Below are 27132 nucleotides of genomic sequence, written 5' to 3'. Positions count from 1 at the left end.
ACCAGGGGTGGAGGTAGAAATCGGAGGACAGGCTCATTGTTATGCATGGGATGGAATGACGAATGGTATCAAACACACCTCATTCCGTCCCATGCATTACAATGAGTCCATCCTCCGATTTCTACCTCCACCAGCCTCCCCTGAGCTCAGTTAGTTCATAGAGGTAATGTACGTTGGCTTGAGTTAATATTATATTATTATTATTATTATTATTATTATTATTATAAAGAAAGGTTTGAGCATGTTTAAGTACAAATTACACATGTTGAATGTAGAATGCTGAATTCATGCTTTTTTTTTTGTTAGACAAAATAAAAGACCACAGACAACATGGGTTATAATATCATTAATTGAAAGTATTTTCTCAGTGATCTCATTCTCACTAAAATGAAATCCAAACAGTTGTCATACACACTACATTCTACACACTACACACTACACACTACACCTCAGAAGACCTGAGATCCACCTCTGGGTGGTGATAGGCTGTCTGTCTGAGCCTGATGACACAACTCGACTCTGTGTTGATGATGTCATACGAGGAGAATCCTCTGTGTGAATCCAACTCCCTCCCACACACACATCTCTCCACCCACTCTCTTTAGCCTGTTTCTATTTTAACAGCCCTGAGGAAATTACCACACTCTCAGACCACTTCCTGTCATTCCGCCCAAATATAGGCATCCTCCAGGGGCAGGTTAACAACAGGAAGCACAAACATGGTCGTATCTCAACATCCTCAAGATTCAAGATTCAAGATTCTTTATTTGTCACATGCATACAAGTATACAGTGAAATGCAAAAAGTTCTGAAATGCAAAAAGTGCTCTGTGCTGTGTATTACCTTGTTTCATCAGCTACCCTGGCTGCTGTCTTGGACCAGCTCTCTCTCTTTTTTTTTTTTTTTTTTTTTTTTTTTTTACATTTATGGCATTTAGCAGACGCCTTTATCCAAAGCGACGTACAACAATACATTTGTTTAAGTAAGTGAATCATCTATCCAACAGTCATCATAAGACAAAGTAATCAATGCTCACACCAGGGGCCATTGGCAGTCGTAATGCCAGTAGGCTAATTTAAAAAAAAAAAAAATATTATTATTAAGTATATTTTATTAGCAGGAGAGAACTTGTACAGGGCGGTAGCAGGGGAGAAGAGGTCTCTGGGTTAGGGTTAGTATAGGGGGGGTAGTGAGGGTAAAGCGGTCTTTAGGAGGGACTGTTAAGATGTAGCTTGAAGAGATGGGTTTTCAATCTACGGCGGAAGATCGGAAGTGACTCTGCAGTCCTGACCGTTGTGGGAAGCTCATTCCACCAGCGGGGCGGAGGTTTTACCTCAACGAGACGAACCTGGATGAATAATGATACAAAGAAAAGGATGAAAAGAGAGAGATTGAAGGAAGGTAGGAAATAAAACAATGCCATTGATATTTCAGGGCCCAAAGTTTTTCCTTAACTGGTCAGGAAAAACTCCTGCCCCTAACCATACGTGTGGAAGGTCATCTTACTGTGATAACAGCAGTCTGAATGAGGTCATCACTTTAAACGGATAGTTCACCCAAATTACATTCCTCAATCAAGTAAATGGAAAAACAAATTCTATGGGCCTAGCCCTAACCCTAACCGTAGCCCTAGCACTAACCCTAAGGAGGAGAAGATCCAAGGTTCCTCCACTCAGACCTTGTCCTCCAGTGCACATTGAGGAAGGTGTGGAGACGCCAAGAATCCAGGGAAGGCCTGAGCTGGTCTGGTCTGGTCTAGCCAGGGAATCCAGGGAAGACTTTTGAGATCCGCCATTAGTCTCCTCATTGACTTGGTCTACCAACAACTTTCAATAGAGAAGCTGACTTTCAGTTCTGACTGAGAGAGCCTGGAAAGAGAAATCTACTGGTTTCCTCCTCTATTACAGTAGATTCTGTGGTTTTAGTTCCTTAAAAAGGGAAAAAATAATGTTTATATGGCAATATATTCATATAATGAATGAATTCATATAATCAACCCCCCCCCCCCCTCACTGTAATGCATGGAACAGAATGACTAATGATACCATTGGTACCAATTCCATTCCTCATTCTGTTCCATGCGTGCGTGTGCGTGTGTGTCTGTCTGTCATCTCTTCATTGTCGTCGGAGGGAAAAGAGAAAGAAGAAAACTCAAGGCGTATCCATCCCAATGAGCAATGGTCGTTGCAGCAGCGTAGGACCCTCAACTCCGGATCAGAACATCTTTTCAAATAATGAAACATGTAATGAACATGAAGACGATCTAAAACCTCATCATCAAATGTATCTAATGAGCTCTGTATGTATTGAGTGTCATCATTACATTTCTGTGGCAACAAGAGGAAAATAAAGACAAATAAGATTTACTTCTCAAAAATTAGGGTTTTATTGCCTCTGTGGGAAGGGGGGGGGGGGGGGGGCAATAACACAGAACTGATGTGCATGGATACTGTATATTTCCATTTCATGTGAACATATACCTCAATTATTCATCAAACAAACATTTTTTGAGAGTAGACCAACATCAGCACCTCCACCTCTGGTTGACAGACTTCTTAACATCAGATGGGATAAAGGTGGCCGCAGCTTTGCCTGAATACAATACTGTACTACCTGTGGGTTTGGGGTGGCTGCAGCTCTGCCTGAATGCAATACTACCATGACCAACCGCTCAATATGAACGCAGTGGCCCCGTCAACCGTAAGGCCAAACCCTCTGTCAGACAGGACACATAACCATGGGTTGTCAATACTTTAGATCAGGGATCAGAACTGGGGGCCGGACCGCTGCTGCCCTACGTCAGGCCCACAGATGATTTTAGAAAAAAATAAGGAAAAAAATAGAAAAGTAGAATAGAAGAATGCTTTATTTGACAGTGTTTGGAACCATGACGACAGTGTTGCCGTGGATGATGGTGTTGTGGCAGTACTGACCCGGCCCGTGTCAACCACAAGTACTGATCATCAACACATTTCCATACAGGGTACAGAATCAGCTCAGTTCTTTGTGAGGGTGACCTAGTAGTGTGGTACTGATGTTCTGGTAGTGTGGTACAACGGTACAAAATAGTCCAGAAGAGATGTGGTTTTGGGCGGGTAGTAGTGTAACATTTTTAACATATACTGGGCAGACACACATGTACTGGGCAGACACACATGTACTGTAGACATAATGGCAGCATTGGAGTATGTTTGAAGCCCAACACATAGTTATATAGTTATATGGCTACTCAGAGCCAGTAAACTCATATACAGTGCCCTGCATAAGTAATGGGAGAGTAAAGCATTTTTTCTAAAGAGAAACACCTGTCAAGCCAATTGTCCCATTACTTTAGAGTACCCCAAAATGAATGGTGAAACCAATGTGTACTTTAAATACCATCAAATAAAAGCTGAAAATCTCTACTTTAACCTCATTGTTTGATTTCAAAAAGACAAAAGAAGAGAAAATGTGTCACTGTCCCATTACTTACGCTGAGCGCTGTCCCATTACTTACGCAGGGCACTGTATAATGTGACAGAGATTAATGGGTTCATTTCATCACAATCAACACAATTAGCCTTGCTATGCTATGCTAACATTCACATGGCTTTAGTCCTGAAGTACCATGCTAACACTTCTCCTCTGAGGTGACCGCTTGTTCCCATTTTAGCGCGGCAGCTCTGGTGTGTTTGATTAGGAGCTGAAAAGTTGTTTTTCTAACAGAACATGTAGCAATTCAATAGCTCTCTCTCTGCAATGTTAGCTAAACCATGACCTGAATGAACAAATTAGAATCAATCCAAAACAATCACTTCTACATTCAGAAATAAACATATCCCACGCAGCTGGTGATGACATCACTGTGACACTGAGCCGACTATGAAAATGGCCGACAAGTGTATAATGGGAGGGTGATATCAAAATGTTCTTATTGACGATATTACGATATAGTATAATTCAGCACTTTTACAGACTATTGTCAACATCATGATATGCTCCAAACATCACAATTGTTGATAATGTCGGCCCAACCCTACGACTGAATGATGAATTCCTTGGTGAATTATCACACTTCAGAGTCTCAGCTGCCATCCACAGTCAGTTATTGATGTTGATCAGGGGAGGCTAGTGGAGGTAGAAATCGGAGGACAGGTTCATTGTAATACATGGAATGTAAAAAGGAAGGGTACATGTAGCAATTCAAGCATTCCTCGTTCTGTTCCATGCATTACAATGAGCCTGTCCTCCGATTTCTACCTCCACCAGCCTCCCCAGATGTGGAGGTTCTAACCCTCATGCTGCTCAGTGGCTGGACCACAGATACAGAAGATCTACCAACAGCAACATCTGAGGATGAAGGAGGAGCTTCTGTTGACACGCACGCACGCACACACACACACGCACACGCACACACACACACACGCACACACACCTCCAATACGCCATCTAGTTCACATGATCTTACTCCCTGAACAGTTGGGGCAGAGGGCAGTAGAAGAGAGGGAGGATGGATGGATGGATGGATGGATGGATGGAGGCGCTGGGTTACTGTTTGAGCATCTTGGTCTCAGGCAGTGCTGCTGTAGGAGAAATCGTACAAACTAGGCACCTTGTTGTTGTTGTAAAAAGAATGTGACATGTGCTCTATAAAACTAACTTTGATTTACTTGTAGAAAGTACTAGTCAATGTGGGTTTCCATGACAACAATGTGCCGTGGTAGACACAGAGAGATGTGTGTGAGTGTGTGAGTGTGTGTGGTGAGTGAGAGAGGAAATGCAGCCGAGGCTTGGAGAGTGATTGTGGGGTCAAAGGGTCAGAGGTCAAAGGCTAGGAGATCAGAAATAAAAGTCATCAAGACGATTTCTTTTAAATCGAGAACATTCTTTTCAAAAGCTTGTAATACTGTATTTGTACAAAGTACCAATTTGAAGATGGCATTTCAATCAGAGACCAAAAGGCCTGTAGTTTAAAAACAGGTTTAGAAGGGATGGGGCGATGGCATTCACATACAACAGGGGTGCACTGGACACAAAACAGACACCTAAACCAACTTTGAATCGGTGACAAAATCAACACCCCCCTCTTAGGAGAATGGTACATTCCCCCTTACGGATGTGAAGCTGTAACAGTCACCACACAGCAATATCTGGTTTGATGTAAACCATAAACATAAAAATTCCCCCAGTAACATATGTGTTGGGAGTAAAGTATGGGCCTCCACAGGCTCACTCAGACTAACGGCGTAGACATCAGTGAGATCACAGGCTCAGTCAGGCTGATGGCGTAGATGTCAGTGAGATCAGAGGCTGTTACTAGCATCAAATCATGTGCAAATGAAGCAAAGCCACGCAGCCAAGGCAAGGTATGTCGACTGCAGCTTAAAACTGAACAAACATGTACCAAGTGTCCCAGACACAGATTAACTGTGGCCCTGCACTAAAGACCATGTTCAATACCTAATGTAGGTCCTCTCTAGTCCAGGTGTATTAATCTGAAACTGGGAAACCAACCCAACAGGTTCACCCCATATAGCAAAAACAATATATGGCTTCTTTTAAATACTTAATTGAATAAACAACATCAAATAACTTCCTCCCACCTGAACTGGTTTCCGGGACACAGATTACAGTACGCGTAGTGCTGGATTAAATAATTTTATCAAAAGAAAATCTCCATTGAAGATGCATTATATTGTGTCTGGGAATCCAGGCCAAGGATACTCAGGGGGTGGCTAACAGAAGCTAGCACCGCACACCCTGTCATCCACACTGAACACGTGTAAGATACATGTTCTCTGTCTCTGTCTGTCTCTATCTGTCTCTCTCGTTGCGATCCTGTGAGCCGTAACATACATTCAGCCCTGCGAATGGGAACCACTGGAAAAAGCCAATGAGAAGATGCTCTGGTTCGGGAAACCAATTATTTCTCATAATAATAATAATAATAATAATAATAAATAGTAAATATTGCATCAAAAGGCTTCCCTTTTGAGAAGACTCTGGGCCCTCTGGCTCTGGGACTATGGGTTAAAAGCACTGCTGTTTAAAAGCTAAAGACCAAATCATACGAAATAGTGATTATCAAGATATTGAGAATGAGTCCATGTTTACATCCAGCCGGCTGTACCTCGTGAGGTATTTTAAAGGGGCAATCCGTAATTTCTGTCTAAAAAGTGTCACCCGACACTTCTGGAGGACTGAGGAGGAGAGCCACTTCCCCAGAAAACCAGAGAAGAAGTGCCAACAGGAAACTCATTTGGCGAAATCCATCCAACTACAGCGCTTTCCATTTCAGTTGGATTTAGTTTTTGGTTGAATCAGTTGTGTGTCACCACGATGCTGCGGAGGACAGAGAACGTATGGACCTTTAAAGACAACGTGTACCAGGCCCGCTTAGAAGACAGGTCCACTCTATTCACCTGAACGTGCGCTCACCCTCGGAGGGCAGCACGGCACCAGAGAACCAGAACCTCGACCCCTCATTTGGTATAAAGCCTTTCAAGTGGTGAGAAAACTAACAAACAAACAAATAAACAAACAAACAGAATACAATCGGTGTGCAAACAGGTTAAAACCAGGGGGGCAGCGGGGTCAGGAGGTCAGGAGGTCTTTGGGGAGGTGGGTCTTTGGGGGGGTGGGGGGGTGGGGTTCTTTGGGGGGGGTCGGGGGTCTCCTGGGGGTCTCCACTACCTGTGTAGAGGGAGGTGCAGGCCGTTGAGGGTGGGGGGGGGCGGGGGGGGGTGCATCTCCAGCTGGGCCAGGAGGGAGAAGTGGTCCGAGGGGATGTGGGGGTGGGGGCACCCTGTGATGCGGTTCTCCGTCAGCCACTGGCTCTCCAACGGACCAAGCAGACCCAGAACACTCATATGGGTCTGGGAGAAGAAGATGTAGTCTATCACTCCCTGGAGCGGAGAGAGGGAGGGAGGGAGGAAGAGAGAGAGAGAGAGAGGGAGACAGGGAGAGAGGGAGACAGGGAGGGAGAGAGACAGGGTGGGAGGGAGACAGGGTGGGAGAGAGGGAGGGGGGGAGGGAGAGAGAGAGAAGAGAGAGAGAAGAGAGAGAGAGAGACAGAGAGGGAGAAAGAGAGGGGAGGTGGGGTTCTTTATTACAATAAGCATGACACACATACAAAGTTCAAGGTCAGTGTTAGGGCTGCACACACAGCATTTAAACACCAAGACACCAACATGGCAGAAATACAGACAGAAATAGAAAGAGAGAGTTTAAGATGAGGAACAGTGACAGGGGCTGAGGCTAGAGAAGAGCCTAGTGCACATTTGTGTGCATGCAGTGTGTGTGTGTGTATGTGTGTGTGTGTGTGTATGTGTGTGTGTGTATGTGTGTGTGTGTGTATGCAGTGTGTGTGTGTGTGTGTGTGTGTGTGTGTGTGTGTGTGTGTGTGTGTGTGTGTGCAGTGTGTGCATTCAGTGTGTGTGTGTGCGTGCAGTGTGTGCGTGTGCATGCAGTGTATGCGTATGCATGCAGTGTGTGTGTGTATGCAGTATGTGTGTGTGCATGCAGAGTGTGTGCATGCAGTGTGTGTGTGTGTGTGTGTGTGTGTGTGTGTTACCTTGAAGTCGTAGGTGTAATTAGTGTAAGGCATCAGGTTGTCATAGGCGCTCTTTAGCTGGAAGCTGTGTGTGATGCTGCCGTCTGAGGGGCCGTCCTTCCTGCCGTCTGAGGGGCCGTCCTTCCTGCCGCTGCAGCTGAAGTTGGTCAGACACTTGTTGTAGCGAAGCTCCTTGAAGTCCTTGTGGTTCTCAGCCACACCTCCGTTACTGAGGTACTCCACCACACCTGACCAGACAGGAGGAGGAGGAGGAGGAGGAGGAGGGACATGGAGACACGCCGAGAGTTTAGTTTTGCAGCTTTGAAAGATTGTTATCACAAGCACGCACTCACATATCTGTTCATCTGTTCATAAAGCACTTTGTAACACCGTTTTGAAAGGTGCTATGTAAATAAAGTTATATTATTGTTATTTGTAAGGAGTCCTCTCATCCTGCTACTTCCCCTTCTAGCCACCATGGGCCGCCAGAGACCCTCTATTTAGTTTCTTGTGTTTTCTCTTTTAGTTCATTAACCTGTGCCTTGATCAATGACCAGTGTAGAAGCCTGGCCCTGGTGTTCCTCTGGTGAGTCCAGTCCCAAGCCTCCTACAGTGTGTGCACCTGTATAGCTGAGTTCTCTAGTAAAGTTCCTATTATTGCAAACCTTGACTCCTGGGTCCACACCACTCCACCACCTTACAATTATTAGTATTTATATGCATCACGCTTTTCTAAAATAAATAAAGTATCTATCTAGTTGTGTACCAGAGTCTGGCAGTGAGTTGAGGTCGGCACACAGGACGATGGGAATGGCGACTGGGTCAGAACCTGACCCAGTGGAGCCGGAGCCGGAGCCAGAGGCCCGGTCAGCGATGCTCTTCAGCTCCGACAGGAACATCATAGTCTGGACCAGCTTCACGTCCGAGTACTCTGGGTCCCAGTGCATGTGGGCGTTGGCCACCAGGAGGAGCTGTTTCTCCTGCAGGGGCTTCATGCCTGAGGGGTACAGGTTAGAGGTCAGAGTTGAGTGAGTGAGAGTGACTGACTGATTGTCTGACTGACTGACTGACTGTCTGTCTGTCTGTCTGTCTCAGTGTATTAGAGAGTCTGACCTCCAGAGAACATGTCCTTGTTGACCTCTAACAGGACGGCCACTCCGATGTTGTCCTTCGTCATCACCCTGTTCAGCATCACCTCAGAGCCCTCAGAGTTCGCCATGGCAACCTGGTTGAACTCTACCGTGTGTTTCTGCACCAGAGTGAATCTGTAAAAAATTAATGTATGTTTTGCGTGTCATTTCTGTTCCATGAACAATGTACCAAATGTACTCAAAATGCCAAATGTACTCCAGACACCAGATGACCTTGTAGGTATGAGGCCTCCAAGCCTAATCTGTCCTGTTTAGACCATGTCTGATTCACGTGCACAAGGCATACTAGTGTTCCTACACTCGGAGAGAGACTAGGGTTGGTTTGGTTTACTCTCTCCTGCAGATCTGTAAACGGACAAAACAAAGACTTTGTTCTTTGTTTCTGGTTAAGTGGGCCACTGGACTTAGGTTATTATTATTATTTATGTACGAAGAACTTACTTTCTACAGAAGCCAGGGAATGCAAGTGACCAGGAGAAGAAGTGAGTGAGTGAGTGAGTGAGAGAGAGAGAGAGTGTGGAAAACCAGTGTGTCTTTAGACTCCATCATCAACACGGGGTTCAGCCCAGGTCCTGAACGAGGCCTGTCACTCACTTGTCTGTTTTGAAGAACACAGCGCACCCGTCCACGTGCTTCCTCTCCTGCTCCCCCACCAGTTTGGCGCGAGACTTAGGACAGAAGTAGCCATGGTAACCGCGCCCCTTCAGCGTCTCCAGGAACAGGGCGTAGTACTGCTCCGTCTCCACCTCCTGAGGGAGACAACATTCATTATAGAAATACATAAATAAGTACCTAGTAGATATAGGAATATATTTGTAATAACTGTTTCAAATGACTAAAAACAAACAAAGTACTTAGTAATAAAATCAAATGCAAAATCAAATAATAATAACATATAATTAAAAAAAATGCTTTTAGGGGAGGGTTGGGGCAGGGGAAAAAAGGACGAGAAATGATGCAAGCTACTGAATAGAACTAACATTTAAAAATAAATAAATAAATAAAAGCTGAACAACAGGGTAGATTGCTTTCATGTGTGAAACATGTCTGCCACTCCCTGACCGCATGTCTGCCACTCCCTGACCTCCTGTCTGCCACTCCCTGACCGCCTGTCTGACACTCCCTGACCGCCTGTCTGACACTCCCTGACCTCCTGTCTGGCCCTCCCTGACCGCCTGTCTGACACTCCCTGACCTCCTGTCTGGCCCTCCCTGACCGCCTGTCTGGCACTCCCTGACCGCCTGTCTGACACTCCCTGACCGCCTGTCTGACACTCCCTGACCTCCTGTACGTAGCCTGTGTTTATATTGTCATGGCATTGCTTCATCACTGGAACTCTTGTGAACCAAGTTTCGCTGCTTTTAAAAGACCCTAAAACCAGTCGATCATCTCCTCTTGGTTCTTGATCGACTCCGTTTTGAAATGATCTCTGGTAACGCTGTCCTGCTCTTTTACGATTCACGTCATATCCGAGTCTCCCTCGAATTACTGTTTACTTTCATGTTGAATAGGCCTATATGTAGGCACTTTCCAGTGCTTATTGCGTTGTGTAGCCCTGAACATTTTTTGTTGCTATGGAGAAATCCCTGGGTCCACCCCATTGGATAAGCCTGAGTGAGTCTAAGCTGAAATTTCCGACTTGGAAACTCGTTATTCAAAGAAGATACCAGAGTTTCCCTCTCAGACAGTTTTCTGACAGTGTGTGAACGCAGCATGAGGCCCTTACCTGCAGACTGATGATGTCAGCATCACAGTTGGTGATGTCCTCCATGATGCCCTTCTTCCTGTACTCCCAGTTGAGCGCCCAGGAGGGACAGTAGCCGTACAGCTGTCTGGTAGCGTACTTGTCACACAGGACGTTGTAACACATCACTGTGAACATGGCTGGGGGGGAGACAAGCAGGGAACAGTTACTATTACTATTACTACTACTATTACTACTACTACAACAACTACTTCTATTAAGATTACTACTACTGCTACTAGTACTACTCCTACCACTATGACTACTACTACTTCTTAAACTATGACTACTACTGCTGCTACTACTACTTAAACCATGGCTGACTATTACTACTACTGCTACTACTGAGACTGTGACTACTACTACTACTACTGAGACTGTGACTACTACTGAGACTGTGACTACTACTGAGACTGTGACTACTACTACTGAAACTGTGACTACTACTACTGAGACTGTGACTACTACTGAAACTGTGACTACTACTACTGAGACTGTGACTACTACTGAGACTGTGACTACTACTACTGAAACTGTGACTACTACTACTGAGACTGTGACTACTACTGAGACTGTGACTACTACTACTGATTGTGCCATTTTATATAATTTCATTATAATGACAACTTATGAAAAGAACAATCAGCTACCATTCAGTGTTAAAGTACCTGTGGGGATCATTTGGTCTCTCTCCTTCAGCGTGACCCACGGTCTTTGGGGAAGTTGTTCTGGGTGAACTAAACACAGAGACACAGACCTTCAACTCTCTACTGTTACACCACGGTCCTTTACACACTACCGGGCCCACCCCAACCAAACTGTGCTGTCTCCGATATTTCCCTTTCTACATGATCCTTTTCAGCCCTGTTTCAGCAACTATGGTGAATGTGTAACCAGCCCGGCCCGGCCCAGCCCAGCCCAGCCCAGCCCAGCCCAGCCCAGCCCAGCCGTGTAAATCAGGGTTAAATGGTTGGTTAAACCACCGGTTGTTTTTCTCGTAACATGAATCGATGATCCCATTAAAAGAGTATGTAGTTCAATAGTTTACCTGCTAGATTGTCAAGCATGTAGTTCAATAGCTTCCTGGTTCCATCCTGCTCCTGGTAGAGATTGAGGATATCTTGGGATAAAGGGTTTCCTGCCAAAGAACATTCCATTTGAGTCATTTTTAAGAATCAATATATGATTGATAATCAATAAAACAAATACACACCTTTCAGACCCAGAGTTTGTAGTTGGAACAGCCGCCCAAGTTCGTATGGTAGAACTCGTAAAAGATTGTTGTTTAATAGCAATTCCCTGGAGAAGATGACAGAAGAGGACTGTGAGGACAGACAAGACAGCTAAAGATGGTGTCACTCCTTACGAAGGACCCGTCACGCTGAGAGGTCTGAGACAACGCTACAACTATCCACTTCTGTCACATTGGTACGGATTCGAAGAAAAGGAGAGGAGAGGAAAGGAGGACTGGGGAGGGGAGGGGAGGAGAGAAGAGATGAGGACAGGTGAGGACAGGACAGGAGAAGAGAGGAGAAGAGAGGAAAGGAGAGGAGAAGAGAGGAAAGGAGAGGAGAGGAGAGGATAGGAGAGGAGAGGTAGCGGTCGCCTACCTGAGAGACACCATGTTACCCAGTTCGGCGGGCAGGCTGCGGAGCTTGTTGGAGGACAGGTTCAGGTAGACCAGGTGAGGCAGCTTGGAGATGTCGGGGGGGATGCGGCTCAGGTTGTTGTCATTGATGTGCAGCGCTGTCAGGTGGGTCAGTGTCCACAACGAGCTGCTCAGACTCCTGACCCGACCTGGATACACAGAGAGGGAGAGATATTACCACACCCACCCACCCACCCACACAGACACATACATACATACATACAGAGGGAGAGGACACATATTACCACACACACAGACACACACATACAACATATATACATTCAGATACATACAGACACGCACGCACACAGACAGATATTACCACACACACACACACACACACACCCAACATACATACATACACACCCAACATACAGACAAACACACACAAGATGGGATGGGGGGGGGGGCTAACCAGATATCTCCAGCTCGGCCCAGTAAGACTTCTTGCCACTGGCCACCTCCTCTGCAGACATGATGGTGTATAATCGGCGGGGATCTGGAGGGTCATATTTTTCCTTTGGCATACCTGTTAATCTGGGGAAACAAGAGGAAGACAATTTAAACAAGACACAGTTGCCCAATCCATTCGAAAGTCTTCAAAAGTGTGAAACAAATTGACAAAACAAAAAGTATTGCCGTGCACGTCGCACCTCAGTGTCTGTAGAGCTGTCAGTCAGGCAAGTATGGACAAATATGGAGCCAGGTATAACTGCATTTAGCACTAAGAGAGAAAGTGTCATTCGCTTATTGCGATCACTTGAACTGTGAAGCAGGCAGAAATTACCGTGCTAATGCCCTGGGTAAAGCCTTTGAAGTAGCTAGCTCACTTAGCAACTAGCTTCCCCGGGGGGAGAGTAAGTTTGGAGCGGGTTACATAACCTGTTTATTTGGCAAACACAAGTCGGTCACAAGTGGCGATACGGCAGTAGCAAGCAGCCTATCAATAGGCGTTCTTATTCTGTTCTGAACCGGTGGTAGACCCCATGTTAAGACATAAACACCCACTCTGTACAGCGAGAAGAATATCTATTCCAAGCGGATTGACAGCTGTTGCCATAAATTATGGCATAATTCATGTCTTTGGTGATAACACGGTGACAGCAGTGTGGCCAATGTTTTTTTGTAAAAACACTTCATTTCCAAAGCCGAAAGGTATCTATATGAAGCTTCAAAGTACACAATGATAAACTGTCACCAAAGAAGTCCCAAGCGTTGCCGAAATGTCAAAAGTAACGCTATGCAATAACTAGCTATAGTATAGTATATTAGTATAGAGGCCTTTCCAGATAAGTTTCCTGGCCGGCTGTCAGACCAGTTAGTGACGTGAACGTCACATCTGACCACGTTCACCAACGCGTATCAGCGGTGTTCACTACTTGAACACGCAACTAAAGGTACTGTCACATTAGTTAGGAGGTAAATAGCTTCCCCGTAGAAGGCATCGGCCTCGGGTGCTCTGACAGCCGGCTCAGGGAGCTAGCAGGTAGCGGTGCTCGGACCTTGACGGGAGGTGACGTAACGGAGGAAGGTAAAATCCAGCAAAAAAAAAAATACGCCAGCGACACAAACTGTCACTGCAGCCCCGTCAGAAACACCGGCCTTACCTGCATTCGGGGGGTGGTGGAGAAGGTTCAGAGGTGATATTGATAAAGACATGCAGACGGAACTCTCCGAAGAGACTGAAGGAGGAAGAACAACACAGAGGACTTCCGCTTCGGGGCCGTCTGCTGTCTCTCTCTCTCTCTCTCTCTCTCTCTCTCACACACACACACACCCTCCACGTACACTAGACTAATCGATTATTATGGAAATGTATGAAATATCATATTTCATAAGTCTGAAGATTATTTACGTTTGGAAGGTTAACTGTCAATATCAAATACTCACATTATTTCCTACACGCCAGTATCCACAAACATGTTGTAATACTTTTGAATATTTGCAACTTAATAAATAAACATGATGAATCAGTTATAATGTGGGTAAATTTATCAATCAGACAGAACCATATTTGCAGTGCACCCTCTTTTTCAAAACGAATACATTAGAGTATTCATCTTGATCCTATACTATACTCACATTCTTTCGTGTGTGAGAGTGTGTGTCTGTGTGTGTGTAAACATTGCCTAACACAAGAAAAATACTAAGCATCCTCGTTACCATCACAAAGCACAACAAAGACCACCATAAAGGACAAGCTAAAAATAGAAGAGGTGCAATATAATGACAAGAGGTATAGTACTAATCTACACCACTAGATGGTCTCTACAAGTACAGCCCATAAGTACACATAAAGTAAAACTGCATCCTTTATTTTTCACATTGTCATTTCATCAGTGAGCCCATTGTGAATAACACAAACATACTACGAGAGGAAAGAAGAGGACAATTCAAAGAGTTCCATGTTGAGCAAAGACAGATAAAGCATAGGCAGTTCAAATAAACATCATTTTTATGAGAAACTAATGAAGAACTGGTGGAATTCCTTAACATACGTCTCAGACACACATTCTGAGATTGTTTCAAACCATATTCATCAGCTCAGTGTAACCAGTGGAGGTGAAGGACCTAAACCAACGCTGTACCATCCATGTGCATGGGATAATACACGCACGCACGCACGCACGCACGCACGCACGCACAGTCACCTCTTCTGTGTAAACACCATATCACAGTCATAGTGCAGTCACACACATTCACATGCAACTGGGAAGATCACTAACAGAAGGGGTGAAAGGTCAAGATAAAGCGTGACATCATCTTCAGTCATCTTCAATGACACAAAGCAAAACATGCATGACATAACCGGTAGACCAAGGGAAAAAAGTTGCTGATTTCACTCTCAACATACAGGAGGCTGGTGGAGGCCAGGGGAGGCTGGTGGAGGCCAGGCGAGGTAGAAATCGGAGGACGGGTTTATTGTAATGCATGGAACGATATGCAGAATTAAATCAAACACGTTGTGTGAGCCTGTCCTCCGATTCCTATCTCCACCAGCCTCTACTGCTCTCCACACACATGTAACACAAGCTCAAAGACACCATGGGCGTTTACAAACGACCCAACCGCGTAAATACTGTGTACATACCGCGTACATACCGCAACACCGCGGGTTTGTTTGAATTGTGCCCCAAGTCTCTAAAGCAGTCTTCAGTACATCTGCTTGAAATGAGATTAAAACATAATTAAAAGACTTACATCATCAATGTATATTAGATGAGTGCAATGGTTAGGTAGCAGTCTACTTGTTGACAAAGTGAACGTGGTTTCTCTGTAATGACTCCCTACCTGGGCTAGGGCCTTGTGACTGGCTAGAGGAGAGGATCTCTTTGGCAACACAACATAGTGAGTCCAACTGACTCTGACTCCTTATGGACTACAGAATCACTGACTCTGTACAGACTACAGAACCACTGACTCTCTGACTCCTTATGGACTACAGAATCACTGACTCTCTGACTCCTTATGGACTACAGAATCACTGACTCTCTGACTCCTTATGGACTACAGAATCACTGACTCCAAATCCATATCAACACGTATCTTCATCTCACCACAAATGGGAAATCAAAGAATCATCATTGAATACGACAATAAAATGACGTTCACTGCATCCATTTAGGCCAACTGTGTGTCTTCTTCATACATTTCTTGCTCATACACCGCCGTGCAGGGAAGGTCGTGCGGTGGCAAGGTAACATAGGTAACCTCTACAGTCCATCACTTCCTGGCGTGAGGCGGTAGTGACAGTGCCATGTGATCAATCAGGAAGTAAGTGTCCACCTCACGTCTTTCCTACCTAGACAGTGACGTGATCGTAGAGGTGATGAAATGTGTCATACAGTGACACAAACTAACTAAAGCTGTGACAAAGTATATTGTTATGGTAATGACGCCACACCACCTCCAATGGCTCATCCTTCAGCATCGTCCGTACGCTCCACTAAAGACGTGTTTCACCACGCGTTTAAACCCAGCGATCCTCACCCTTGGTCCTGGAGAGACGCAGCGCTGCAGGATTTTGCTCCAGCTCAGCACTGACACACACCTGAATCAGCTGATCAGATAATCGAGGTCTTGATGATCAGTTGTTTGGTAGAATCAAGTGTGATAGTGACATCACTAGGCTGGGAGACACACCTGGACCCACGGCAGCTCTCCAGGAGCTACTGTGAGGGGGTGGGGGTCACTGAGGAGGGGGGGGGGCAAAATGTCTCCTAGTCTCCTTCACCCCTGGACTCCTGAACCTGTGGTATCGTCATGGAAACCTCCTCTTGAGAGTGGAAGGTTCTAAGGTCACCTTAGAAACTATCGAGTAAGATGCACACAGTTCCGTTGCCATGGAGACGACACTGTATCCTCAGTTCGGTCTCCACGGAGGTGACCCCACGCCTAGCAAACTCCGGGAAACAGTGTAACGCATCATGGTCTGGGGTGAGAGGGCGAAAGCTTCAGTGACATTATCAGACTCAGGTGTGTTTGACCTCTGACCTCTGATGGGGGGGCACAGAGTCAGGCAGGCGTGGGGGGGGAGGGGGGGCACTGAGCAGCCAATGACGTCTGTTGTTGGTGATCTTGATTTAGCAGAAGAGAGAAAACAAGGTGGGTGGGGGGGGGGGGGGGCGCTCCATCTAAAAGCTGCCTGGTAAATAAACACTCCAGTGCCTAACCAGGACGCCAACAACAACAACATCATCTGACCCAGAAGCCCTTCTCCAGCCTCACCAGGTCACAGGGAGGAATGAGGAGGATGGGGGGCGGGGGGGAGGAATGAGGAGGATGGGGGGCGGGGGGGTGGAATGAGGAGGATGGGGGGTGGGGGGGAGGATGAAACTCAAAACAAACGTGACGTGATCAGAACGACCCCGCACACACTCTGCTGTGAATGCCTTAGCATGCGGCATGGAGATCAAGGGTTAACAGGTGACACCACGGTGCACTCTGGGTAACGTGAGTGACATGAGGAAGCCACCATGAAGGGACGTGGACATGGCTTGGCTTGTGACAGTGTGTGTGCGTGTGCGTGCACGTGCGTGAATTGGATTCGATTAGGAAGGCAGGAAAGCAGGAGGCTGCGACGGAGTCCTCCAGCAGGAAAGGTTTACAGAGGAGGAGGAGGAAGAGGAGGAGGTAGGAGGGAGGTCATGACTCCTCGTTGCCGGAATCATCCTCGTCGTTGTTGTAGCAGTCCCCCCCCACCACCCCCCCCCCGACCCCGCCCCCGCCGGCTTCAGCCTCTTCCTCATCGTCCTCCTCCTCCATGTCATCGTCGTAGAGGTCGTCGTAGAGCAGGTCCGAGCTGCTGTGGTGGGACTCCACCCTGGTCTGGATGCAGTACTCGGCCAGCGTGGTGGGAACCTTCACCCCGTCCTGCTCTGCCTCCAACGCCGTAGACACCACCTGCTTCCTGGGGGGAGGGGGGGGGGGGTTGTTAACTCTGATTGGCTACAAAATGAAGCATCATCATTGATGCATTTTTGGTGAATAAAGTCACCCTTGGCAGAGACAACAATACATCAGAGAGAGAGAGAGAGAGAGAGAGAGAGAGAGAGAGAGAGACAGACAGACAGACAGACACAGAGAGACAGACAGACAGGCAGGCAGACAGACAGACAGACAGGCAAACAGGCAAACTGACAGACAGACAGGTAGACAGGCAAGCAGACAGACAGACAGACAGGCAGACAGGCAGACAGGCAGACAGACAGGTACCTGATGATCTCAGCGTACTCCTTGTCCTTGCCCTTGCTGTCCCTCCACCTGCGGAACATGACGGAGGCATCCACGTTGGCCGGGGAGAAGGTGTTGGGCTCGTTCAGCAGAGAGATCACACTCAGCAGGATGGTCCTACCCACACACACACACACATACACATACACACACACACACACACACACACACACACACACACACACACAGGTGAGCATGTAGACAGGTAACAACAACAACAACAACAACAGCAGGTGTGTGTGTGTGTGTGTGTGTGTGTGTGTGTGTGTGTACCTGACGTTCTGCGTGGGGTTCCATCTCTCCGAGGGCAACTCTCCACTCTGGGGGTCGTCAACAGGAGGGTGCAGGATGGAGATACACACATCACCGTTCTGCAACACACACACAGTATGACCATCACACACACACACACACATCTCCACAGTATGACCATCACACACACACACACACACACACACACACACACACACACACACACACACACACAGGTAGTGTATGTCTCACCTCATAGATGTTGGGGTGCCACATCTTGGTGAGGAAGCGGAAGGTGGGAGGAGAGTAGGGGTAGTCAACTGGAAACTTAATATGAGCCTGAGAGAGAGAGAGAGAGAGAGAGAGAGAGGGATGAGAGGGATGAGAGAGAGAGAGAGACAGAGAGAGAGGGATGAGAGAGATGGAGAGGGATGAGAGAGAGAGATGAGAGAGAGGGATGAGAGAGAGAGAGGGATGAGAGAGAGAGGGAGGGATGAGAGAGAGAGAGAGAGACAGAGAGAGAGAGACAGACAGAGAGAGGGATGAGAGAGAGATGGAGAGGGATGAGAGAGAGAGATGAGAGAGAGGGATGAGAGAGAGAGAGAGGGATTAGAGAGAGAGAGGGATGTGAGAGAGAGAGGGAGGGATGAGAGAGGGATGAGAGAGAGAGATAGAGAGAGAGGGATGAGAGAGTGATAGACGGATGAGAGAGAGGGATGAGAGAGAGAGAGAGAGAGAGAGAGGGATGGGAGAGAGAGGGGGATGAGAGAGAGAGAGGGATGAGAGAAAGAGAGGGATGAGAGGTATAGAGAGAGAGAGGGATGAAAGAGAGAATGGCATGAGAGTGTGTGTATGTGTGTGCATGAGTGCGTGTGGGAGGCAACAGGCCTAATTTAGGACAGTGTTAAACAAATGGTGAGACCACTCATAAAATATTGTTATTGTTTATTTAGTGTGTCATAAAAGCTAGAGAGGTTGTTAGGCAGGCTGGGAAAGCACCGTTCTACAGTAGGCCTACACACTGAACCTAAACACACACACACACACACACACACACACACACACACACACACACACACACACACACACACACACACACACTGCCCAGCCATCACCTACTGTATGTCTTGAGACATCTCATCACTAAAAGTGACCCTCCAACCTCTCACCTTGAAGTAGCCCCCCTCATACAGCGTGTTGGGGGGTCCGAAGATGGCCACCTCCCAGTTGTAGAGGTCCGCCTCCTCCACCAGCGTGATGCGGAACCCCTCCACTGGCTCCTCCTGCAGGGACTTCAGCTCCAGCATCAGGGCCTTCTGGGAGCTGGGCATCTGCTGCTGGGCCATGGCCAACCACCAAAAGCTCTCTCTGTCTGTCTGTCTGTCTCTCTCTCTGTATGTGTCTCTCTCTACCCCTCTCCCTCTCTCTCTTAACAGTCACGAAGCATGAAATCAATCAAATTGCTCGTCCCGACTTGCAGCAGCTGGCTGTCCGACAGAGCAGGGATCTGAGCCTCCCTCTCCCCGGTTTACGGTGACAACGTAACGGTACAGCCTGCTAAAATCAACCGGGCATTGCAAGGTAAACAGAGCGACGAACCCGGTGACAGTTCCGTGATGAGCCGAGAGCCCTCTAAACGTGTTTTTATGAGCTGTCAAATGAGAGTCTTCGAGTCGGATATCCCTCGATCTGAGCGTCAATGTTATTGTTTTGTCCGGTGGAAGAAAGAGAGAGATGGGGATGGGGGGGTGGGGGGCGGTCGGGGTGGTGCCTGTCCGTTTTTCAAAACACACCGTTTTAGATCAAAAACACCGGAGCTCGTCTCACAACCGTGCAAGGAAAACTGTATCTAGATGACAGGATGTGTTGCTGTTTTCCCCGGTGCCATTCGTCCGTTCGGCCGGTCTGTCTCGGGCTCGGTCCGGTGGGTTGTTTTCAATCATTTGTTTGTGTGCGCGAGACTCTCCCGTTTCTGCTTCTCCGGTTCCCGTATCCCACGCGCCAGCAAGCGACGAGTGTCAAACAATCACAACGTTTATCCTCTCGTTTTACACACCTTCTCTCGTCAACATAACGTCTTTGAAATGGTTAAAGTGGGGTCGTTTAATCCACATCTGTGTGAGAACTTCCCTGTCCCTCCCTCATCTCTCTCTCTCTCTCGTTCCTCTCTTCTCTTTCCTCGATGTGCTTCCGGCAGGTTCCAGTGCGCCTGCCTCGCGCTCTCACGTCGCACTGTAGACTTGTGTGTGTGTGTGTGTGTGGGGGGGGGGGGGGGGGACATCACTCCCTACAATATTTCTAACCGGAGTTTAAAGAAAACAATGTTGTTATTTTCATACCGTTTTATATTCCCACAGATGAGCCGTCATCTAATGCCACCTGTCGTGACTCATAGGGTCTCATGGAATGACACCACAAATGTTCCTACTTCTCTCATTTCATTGGTGTTGCTCTATGTCACACACTTGTTGCTTATTGGTTAACTGATTGGTGTGTTCTACAAGTGCCTCATATCAAGTGGAAGAGGCCAGATAAGACCAGCCCATCGAAACGAGAGTGTGTGTGTGTGTGTGTGTGTGTGTGTGTGTGTGTGTGTGTGTGTGTGTTTTCTCACCTTGTCATTTTGCCTATTTTCTTGATTTTTAGCTTTTTCTTTTCTGTCAAAACTGCAATAAACGAGTCCCATCTTAGGGATTTGTCGCTTTCTTGTTGGCTGGAAAATGCTCAGAGATATCACACACTTCACTTTGATTTGTTTCTGTCAAACCTTCAACCACATATGGTGACATAGGAGGAGGACTCTCAGCATTCAGTCAGTGCTGCAGTGCTAAACCAATTTGAGTAGTTCATATATATGCACTAAACAGATGTATGCTGGGTAATGTAGTTCCTGAAGAAGGGTAACAAGTTTACACCATTCCTATGTGCAGTATGCACTATATTAACTATACCAAATATATCAACGATATTAACTATATTAACTATATTAACTTTATTAATGAGGGTGGTGTTATAACTATATTAATGAGGGTGGTGTTATAACTATATTAACTATATTAATGAGGGTGGTGTTATAACTATATTAACTATATTAATGAGGGTGTGGTGTTATAACTATATTAACTATATTAATGAGAGTGGTGTGTGGGGAGAGGAAAGGGTGCTGAATACACAAACATACGACTGGTTGAAAACAAATGAAGAAGCAGAGATGTGAAGTTCTGTAGGGAGATCTGAGATCTCTTTATTATGAGACTCTCAGTGTTTTCTGATGTCACTCATGAGTTACGAGCCATAGTGTCTGTGATCCACTGCCTCTTACACGGCAGGCATCCGCAGTACTCTGGGTGCAGATAATGTTGTCATTGTCTTGGTGATATGGGACATTCGTTGGTGGCTGACGAGGCAAATCCCTGCAAATCGGCTGTCATTGCACACTGTAGATTAGCTGGTATGTCTTCACCTGGGGGTTCAGAGAACACAGGTCAGCTTTCTGTTTCTGCTTTTGAGTGAAGAAACCTTTAAACCTAACATGAACACCTCACCTTTGAATAAATCATTACTATTAGGGTCTTTTGTAAAGGTAGTGGCAGCCTAGCCCGAAAAGGTAACCTTCTCATTAAGTTTTGGTCGACAAGCCAGCGGATTGGTGGGGATGTCAGCGGGAAGTGGGATGGGGAGGAGGCCAGCTGGAGCGGGATTGTTGAGCTTCAACAGCATGATACATATGTCCCTCTGAATATGAACATAGTATTGTAGATTACCTCCCTCACAGCTGGTTGTGATGCTTTATATGATTTACTGTATGCTGCACCTAAATTTCTTCTGAATAAGAAGAAAGGCTGTCTGCTATTTTTCATTGTCTAACAGTTATGTTCCTTCAATAAAACCAAAATAACTACAATATTATGCGTGTCAGTGATGATGTTTGAGTATGGGGGGGGGGGGGGGGCGTATGTCTCACATGTTATGATGGGGGGCTCAGTCATGGCGTCTCCATGGGGGGGGGGTGTTACACATATACTGTAGATATACTGTTGATACCTATCGCATTTTCTTCCTTTCTGACATGACTTCCACTTTTTATAACAAACCATGTTTTATTTGCCAATCAATAATCAATCAATCGCTGTTTGGAATGTGGTGTTTCTGCACACACAGTAAATCGAGTGCGCCCACCGTGAATCCCGCCCCTCAAGCCAAAGCAGGTTGCTCATTGGCCCGTGGCCTCAGCGGGAAGAAATGCGCCACTCAAACAGTCGTTATGGAGACGCGGTATGTGTACCCAAACCAGAACGCCAGTCGCCGCTGTGTTAAAACATTAATGTGACCTACTAGCCTTGAATTACCTTCAAGAAGAGACCAACTTCAAACAGCGGTGAGTCATATCATATGCCAGCTTTAATTAACCTTTTAAAAAAACATAGCGTTAAAATTACAAGCAGTTTTAGGAAGTCTTCACTAACCAAGCCACCATGCGCGGTTTAATTTAACCAATGCCTCAATTAGTCAACCTTCCTCCTCCTCCTCTTCAACAACTATTCACCTGGTTGTCATTTTGTCCAGAGCATTAGTGACGTTGGGGGCAGCCATCACACAACTGCCAGCCCGTGCCCGTTGGCATTGCAGCTGTCAGCGTACTGTAAGCCAGGGCAACTGTTGCCTGGCTATATTTATCATATTTACTTCACTGCAATGTTCGACATGATGGGGTGGGTCGGGTCCATCTGTAGTGTCATGTTTCAAGCACCATTGCTCTCTCTCTCTCTCTCTCTCTCTCTCTCTCTCTCTCTCTCTCTCTCTCTCTCTCTCTCTCTCTCTCTCTCTCTCTCTTCCCTCTCTCTCCTTCTCCCAGCTCAGCCACTCACTCAGCGGTGATAGTATCATTCATCAATGGAAGTCATAGAGAGAGAGAGAGAGAGAGAGAGAGAGAGAGAGGCCATGTGTAGGCTAGTCTGGGTAGCTGTCCTATTATAATGGACCAGTTGTTAAGTTTAGCTGGCTAAGTGTTCTGTGTCGGACCTAGAGGGAGGCTAGTCTGTGTAGGACCTACATAGGCTAGTCTGTGTAGCCTAGGCTAGGCTGAGGATTTAGTTTAGAGTCATAGACCATTGTCTTGTAGTAGAGTCTAAGTAGACCATTAGTCACACAGTGAGTCAGTGTGGTAGTTAGCAGTGAGTTAGTTGGCAACAGTAGTTTGGTGGAGATTAACTTATTGATTATGAAGAAGAAGAACGCTTCACAGCCATGGACATGACGTCACGACCTGACCTTTAACTGATGGAGCGACCTCTACCCACACTCTCACAGGGGTCGGGTCTACGTGACAGAGGAGAAGAAGAAGAAGAAGAAGAAGAAAGACAGGAAGTAAGACAGGATATGACATCATGCTTGTACGATTGCCTGCGCGAGGTGGGTCTGCAGCGCCACTATCCAGGGTTCAGGGCGGCGGGGCTGAGACGCGTGGCCCACCTGTCTGTCCTCACTATGGACGACTACGCCAGCCTGGGGGTCCGCACCATGGACGACCGCGCCCGCCTCTTCCACCTGGTCCAGCTGGTCCAGTCCCTGGAGAAGCAGGGTGGTTGTGGTGGTGGGGGTGAGGATGAGGATGAAGGGGGGATTAAAATGGATGCCACCACCACCACCTCCTCAGGGAGAAAAGCGTCTGTACGCAGGCAGCTGGATTTCAGCCCTTTGCGCTCTGTGGAACCCAAGCTCAGACACTGTGACAGCCCCAGGGAGGAGCTCCACCACATCACCACCACCACCTCCTCCACCCTCACATACACCCCGACCTCTACCACCTCCTCCACCTCCCACAGGTGTGATGTCATCAGAGGGTCACCCACCCCCACGCGTAGCTCTCAGGTGAGAGGGACGTCAGGATCCGGACGTACCTCCATCTCCACCTCCACCTCCACCTCCACCCACAAGCACACGATCAAACGCACCACAGCAGCTCCACACAGAGGCAGCAAACCGACCAATCAGAGCCTCTGCGTCCATAGAGAGGAGACGCCCATCTTCAGGAACAGGAAGAAGACGTGTGAGGTGGGCGGGGCCAGGGACGATCATGGGACACCTGGGGGGAGGAGTCACCCCACACGTGTGTACAAGGTGAAGACAGCTCCAGGATATGCCTACGGGCTGCCGCTGAGCTGTCCTCTGTCCCCCAGGAGGTCAGTCCTACTGGGTTACTGTACCACACCAGGGGAGGCTGGTGGAGGTAGACATCGGAGGATGGGTTTGATACCATTCCTTATTCCGTTCCGTGCATTAGAATGAGCCTGTCCTCCGATGTCTACCTCCACCAGCCTCCCGTGATATAGTGATATACATACAGGATGCACAACCTCTGTTTTAACTGCTGATGTGTTATGGTATGGTATGGTAGTGTATAGTAGTGTATGGTATGGTATGGTATGGTATGGTATGTTAGTGTATGGTATGGTAGTATATGGTATGGCATGGTATGGTAGTGTATTGTATGGTGTGGTGTGGTATAGTATGGTATGGTATGGTAGTGTATGGTATGGTAGTGTATGGTATGGTAGTGTATGGTAGTGTATGGTATGGTATGGTATGGTATGGTATGGTATGGTATGGTCGTGTATGGTAGTGTTTGGTATGGTAGTGTATGGTATGGTATGGTAGTGTATGGTGTGGTATGGTATGGTATGGTATGGTCGTGTATGGTAGTGTTTGGTATGGTAGTGTATGGTGTGGTATGATATGGTATGGTATGGTATGGTATGGTATGGTAGTGTATGGTAGTGTATGGCATGGTAGGGTATGGTATGGTATGGTAGTAATATATATAATATGATAATATATGCCATTTAGCTGATGCTTTTATCCAAAGCAACTTACATTGTATTGAGTGCATACAGTTCAGTATATATGGATATCAAATCCACGACCTAAGCGTTGCGCCATGCTCTACCAACTGACCACAGTGTAGTGTATGGTATGGTAGTGTATGGTATGTTATTGTAGTATATGGTATGGTATGGTATGGTATGGTAGTATATGGTATGGTATGGTATGGTATGGTATGGTAGTGTATGGTATGGTATGGTATGGTATGGTATGGTATGATACTGTACTGTGTTGTAGGCCAGTCGGGGAGCAGCGTATCAGGGTGTGTGTGAGGAAGAGACCCCTGACGCAGGCGGAGGCCAGGAAGGGGGAGGCAGACGTGGTGACGGCCCAGGATGGAGGGGATAGGAGGGGGGAGGCAGACGTGGTGACGGCCCAGGATGGAGGGTGTGTGGTTGTCCACGAGAATAAGGAAGCTGTGGACTTGAGCCTGTACATACGACAGGTAGATACTACACTACTACACCTTAACTAGTACATACAGGTAGATACTACACTACTACACCTGAACTAGTACATACAGATAGATACTACAATACTACTACACCTGAACTAGTATATACAGGGAGATACTACAATACTACTACACCTGAACTAGTACATACAGATAGATACTACAATACTACTACACCTGAACTAGTACATACAGATAGATACTACAATACTACTACACCTGAACTAGTATATACAGGGAGATACTACAATACTACTACACCTGAACTAGTACATACAGATAGATACTACAATACTACTACACCTGAACTAGTACATACAGATAGATACTACACTACACTACACAGAAAAAAAGGGTTCTAAAAGGGTTCTTCATTTGTCCCCTCAAGGGAACCCTTTGAAGAACCCTTTTGGATTCGATGTAGAACCGTTTTGGGTTCCATTTAGAACCTTCTGTGAAAAGGGTTATTTGTGGAACCCAAAAGAGTTCTTCAAAGGGTTCCCCTATGGGGACAAATGAGAAGAACCCTTTTAGAAAAAATGTTTCTAAGAGTGTACCTGTACTCTACCTGAACCAGTACCACAGATAGGCCCAACCTACAGTACATGATCTTGTTGAAGTTGCATACCGTACACAGATAGGCTGTCCTACATATGGGAATGAGTCTAGTACTTATCACATTGGTACAATACAGTCTATATATTGCAGGTTACAGACAAGTATAGAGTAGGTAAAATGGAGGAGTTGATAAATGTCCCATGGTTGTTAGTTTTAATTAGACAGACTGACACAGAGACTGAATACACACTTCTGTACACCTCAGTGAGCTTCAGGGGAGGCTGGTGGAGGTAGAAATCGGAGGACAGGCTCATTGTAATGCATGGAACAGAATGAAGAATGGTATCAAACACATTTCTATCTCCACCAGCCTCCCCTGGTGCTCAGTTCAACAACACGGTGTTGATCTCCGTTGTCCTGGTCCCCCCCCCCTGCCCCCCCCCCCCCTCCTCTGTCTCCACAGCACAGGTTCTACTTTGATGAGGTGTTTGGGGAGGGGAGCTCCAATGAGGAGGTATACCTGAGGACAGCCTATCCCCTGATACAGCATGTCCTGAGCGGGTAGGAACCAGCGGTGCCCTGGGCGTAGCCACCAGGCCTGGGGGTTGGGTTGCTAATCACACCAGTTTCATTCAAGTGTTTACTTTTGATTACTGGTAGAACACTGTCATGTAATGGTGGAACACAACACTAATGGAAGAGCAACTGATTACTATAATGTGTGTGTATGCGTGTGTGTGTGTGGTGTGTGTGCGTGTGTGCATGCCTCTGTGTGTGTGCGTGTGCATGCCTGTGTGGGTGTGTGCATGCCTGTGTGTGTGCGTGTGCATGCCTGTGTGTGTGTGTGTGTGTGTGTGTGTGTGTGTGTGTGTGTGTGTGTGTGTGTGTGTGTGTGTGTGTGTGTTTCTGCAGAGGCAAGGCCACCTGTTTTGCGTATGGTCAGACAGGAGCAGGGAAGACCCACACCATGCTGGGAGCTCCTCCAGGGAGGCCAGGCCTGTACGCTCTGGCAGCCAGGGACCTCTTCTCTCAGCTGGGCTCCACTCCCTCCTCCTCCCCCTGCCCCACTCTGGTCTATGTCAGCTTCTTTGAGATCTACTGTGGCCAGATCTACGACCTACTGGACCATAGGAAACGGTGTGTGTGTGTGTGTGTGTGTGTTTGTGTGTGTGTGTGTGT

The 27132-nt window shown here is 46.9% G+C and overlaps 2 protein-coding genes across 3 annotated transcripts; both read right to left on the bottom strand.

Moving 5' to 3' along the window:
• Positions 1-3529: 3529 nt before the first annotated feature.
• Positions 3530-13754, bottom strand: cnot6l (CCR4-NOT transcription complex, subunit 6-like). Its single transcript, XM_083673869.1, has 12 exons — positions 13682-13754; positions 12490-12611; positions 12037-12223; positions 11640-11725; positions 11475-11564; positions 11095-11163; positions 10409-10566; positions 9277-9431; positions 8645-8796; positions 8298-8528; positions 7553-7779; positions 3530-6884 (listed from the first exon to the last, which is right to left on the bottom strand). Exons 2-12 carry the CDS (start codon positions 12599-12601, stop codon positions 6669-6671), a joined length of 1683 nt encoding a protein of 560 aa, XP_083529995.1. The 5' UTR covers positions 12602-12611; positions 13682-13754; the 3' UTR covers positions 3530-6668.
• A 3047-nt stretch (positions 13755-16801) lies between these two features.
• LOC310807659 (ubiquitin-conjugating enzyme E2 R2-like) lies at positions 16802-20190 on the bottom strand. 2 transcript variants are annotated; one of them, XM_083674219.1, is made up of 5 exons: positions 19229-20190; positions 18312-18398; positions 18081-18178; positions 17790-17924; positions 16802-17484 (listed from the first exon to the last, which is right to left on the bottom strand). In XM_083674219.1, the coding sequence occupies exons 1-5, from the start codon at positions 19403-19405 to the stop codon at positions 17220-17222; spliced, it is 762 nt and encodes a 253-aa protein (XP_083530345.1). In that variant the 5' UTR covers positions 19406-20190; the 3' UTR covers positions 16802-17219. The 2 variants fall into 2 exon arrangements, with proteins under 2 accessions (XP_083530345.1, XP_083530346.1); XM_083674220.1 differs by having other exon boundaries at positions 16802-17435; positions 17847-17924.
• Between the last annotated feature and the right edge of the window lie 6942 nt (positions 20191-27132).

This window comes from Argentina silus (genome assembly GCF_951799395.1).
Source record: "Argentina silus genome assembly, chromosome: 7".
NCBI classification, from domain to species: Eukaryota; Metazoa; Chordata; class Actinopteri; order Argentiniformes; family Argentinidae; genus Argentina; species Argentina silus.
The sequence above is the reverse complement of the archived record's forward strand: the minus strand, read 5'-3'. Positions and strand labels throughout refer to the sequence as shown.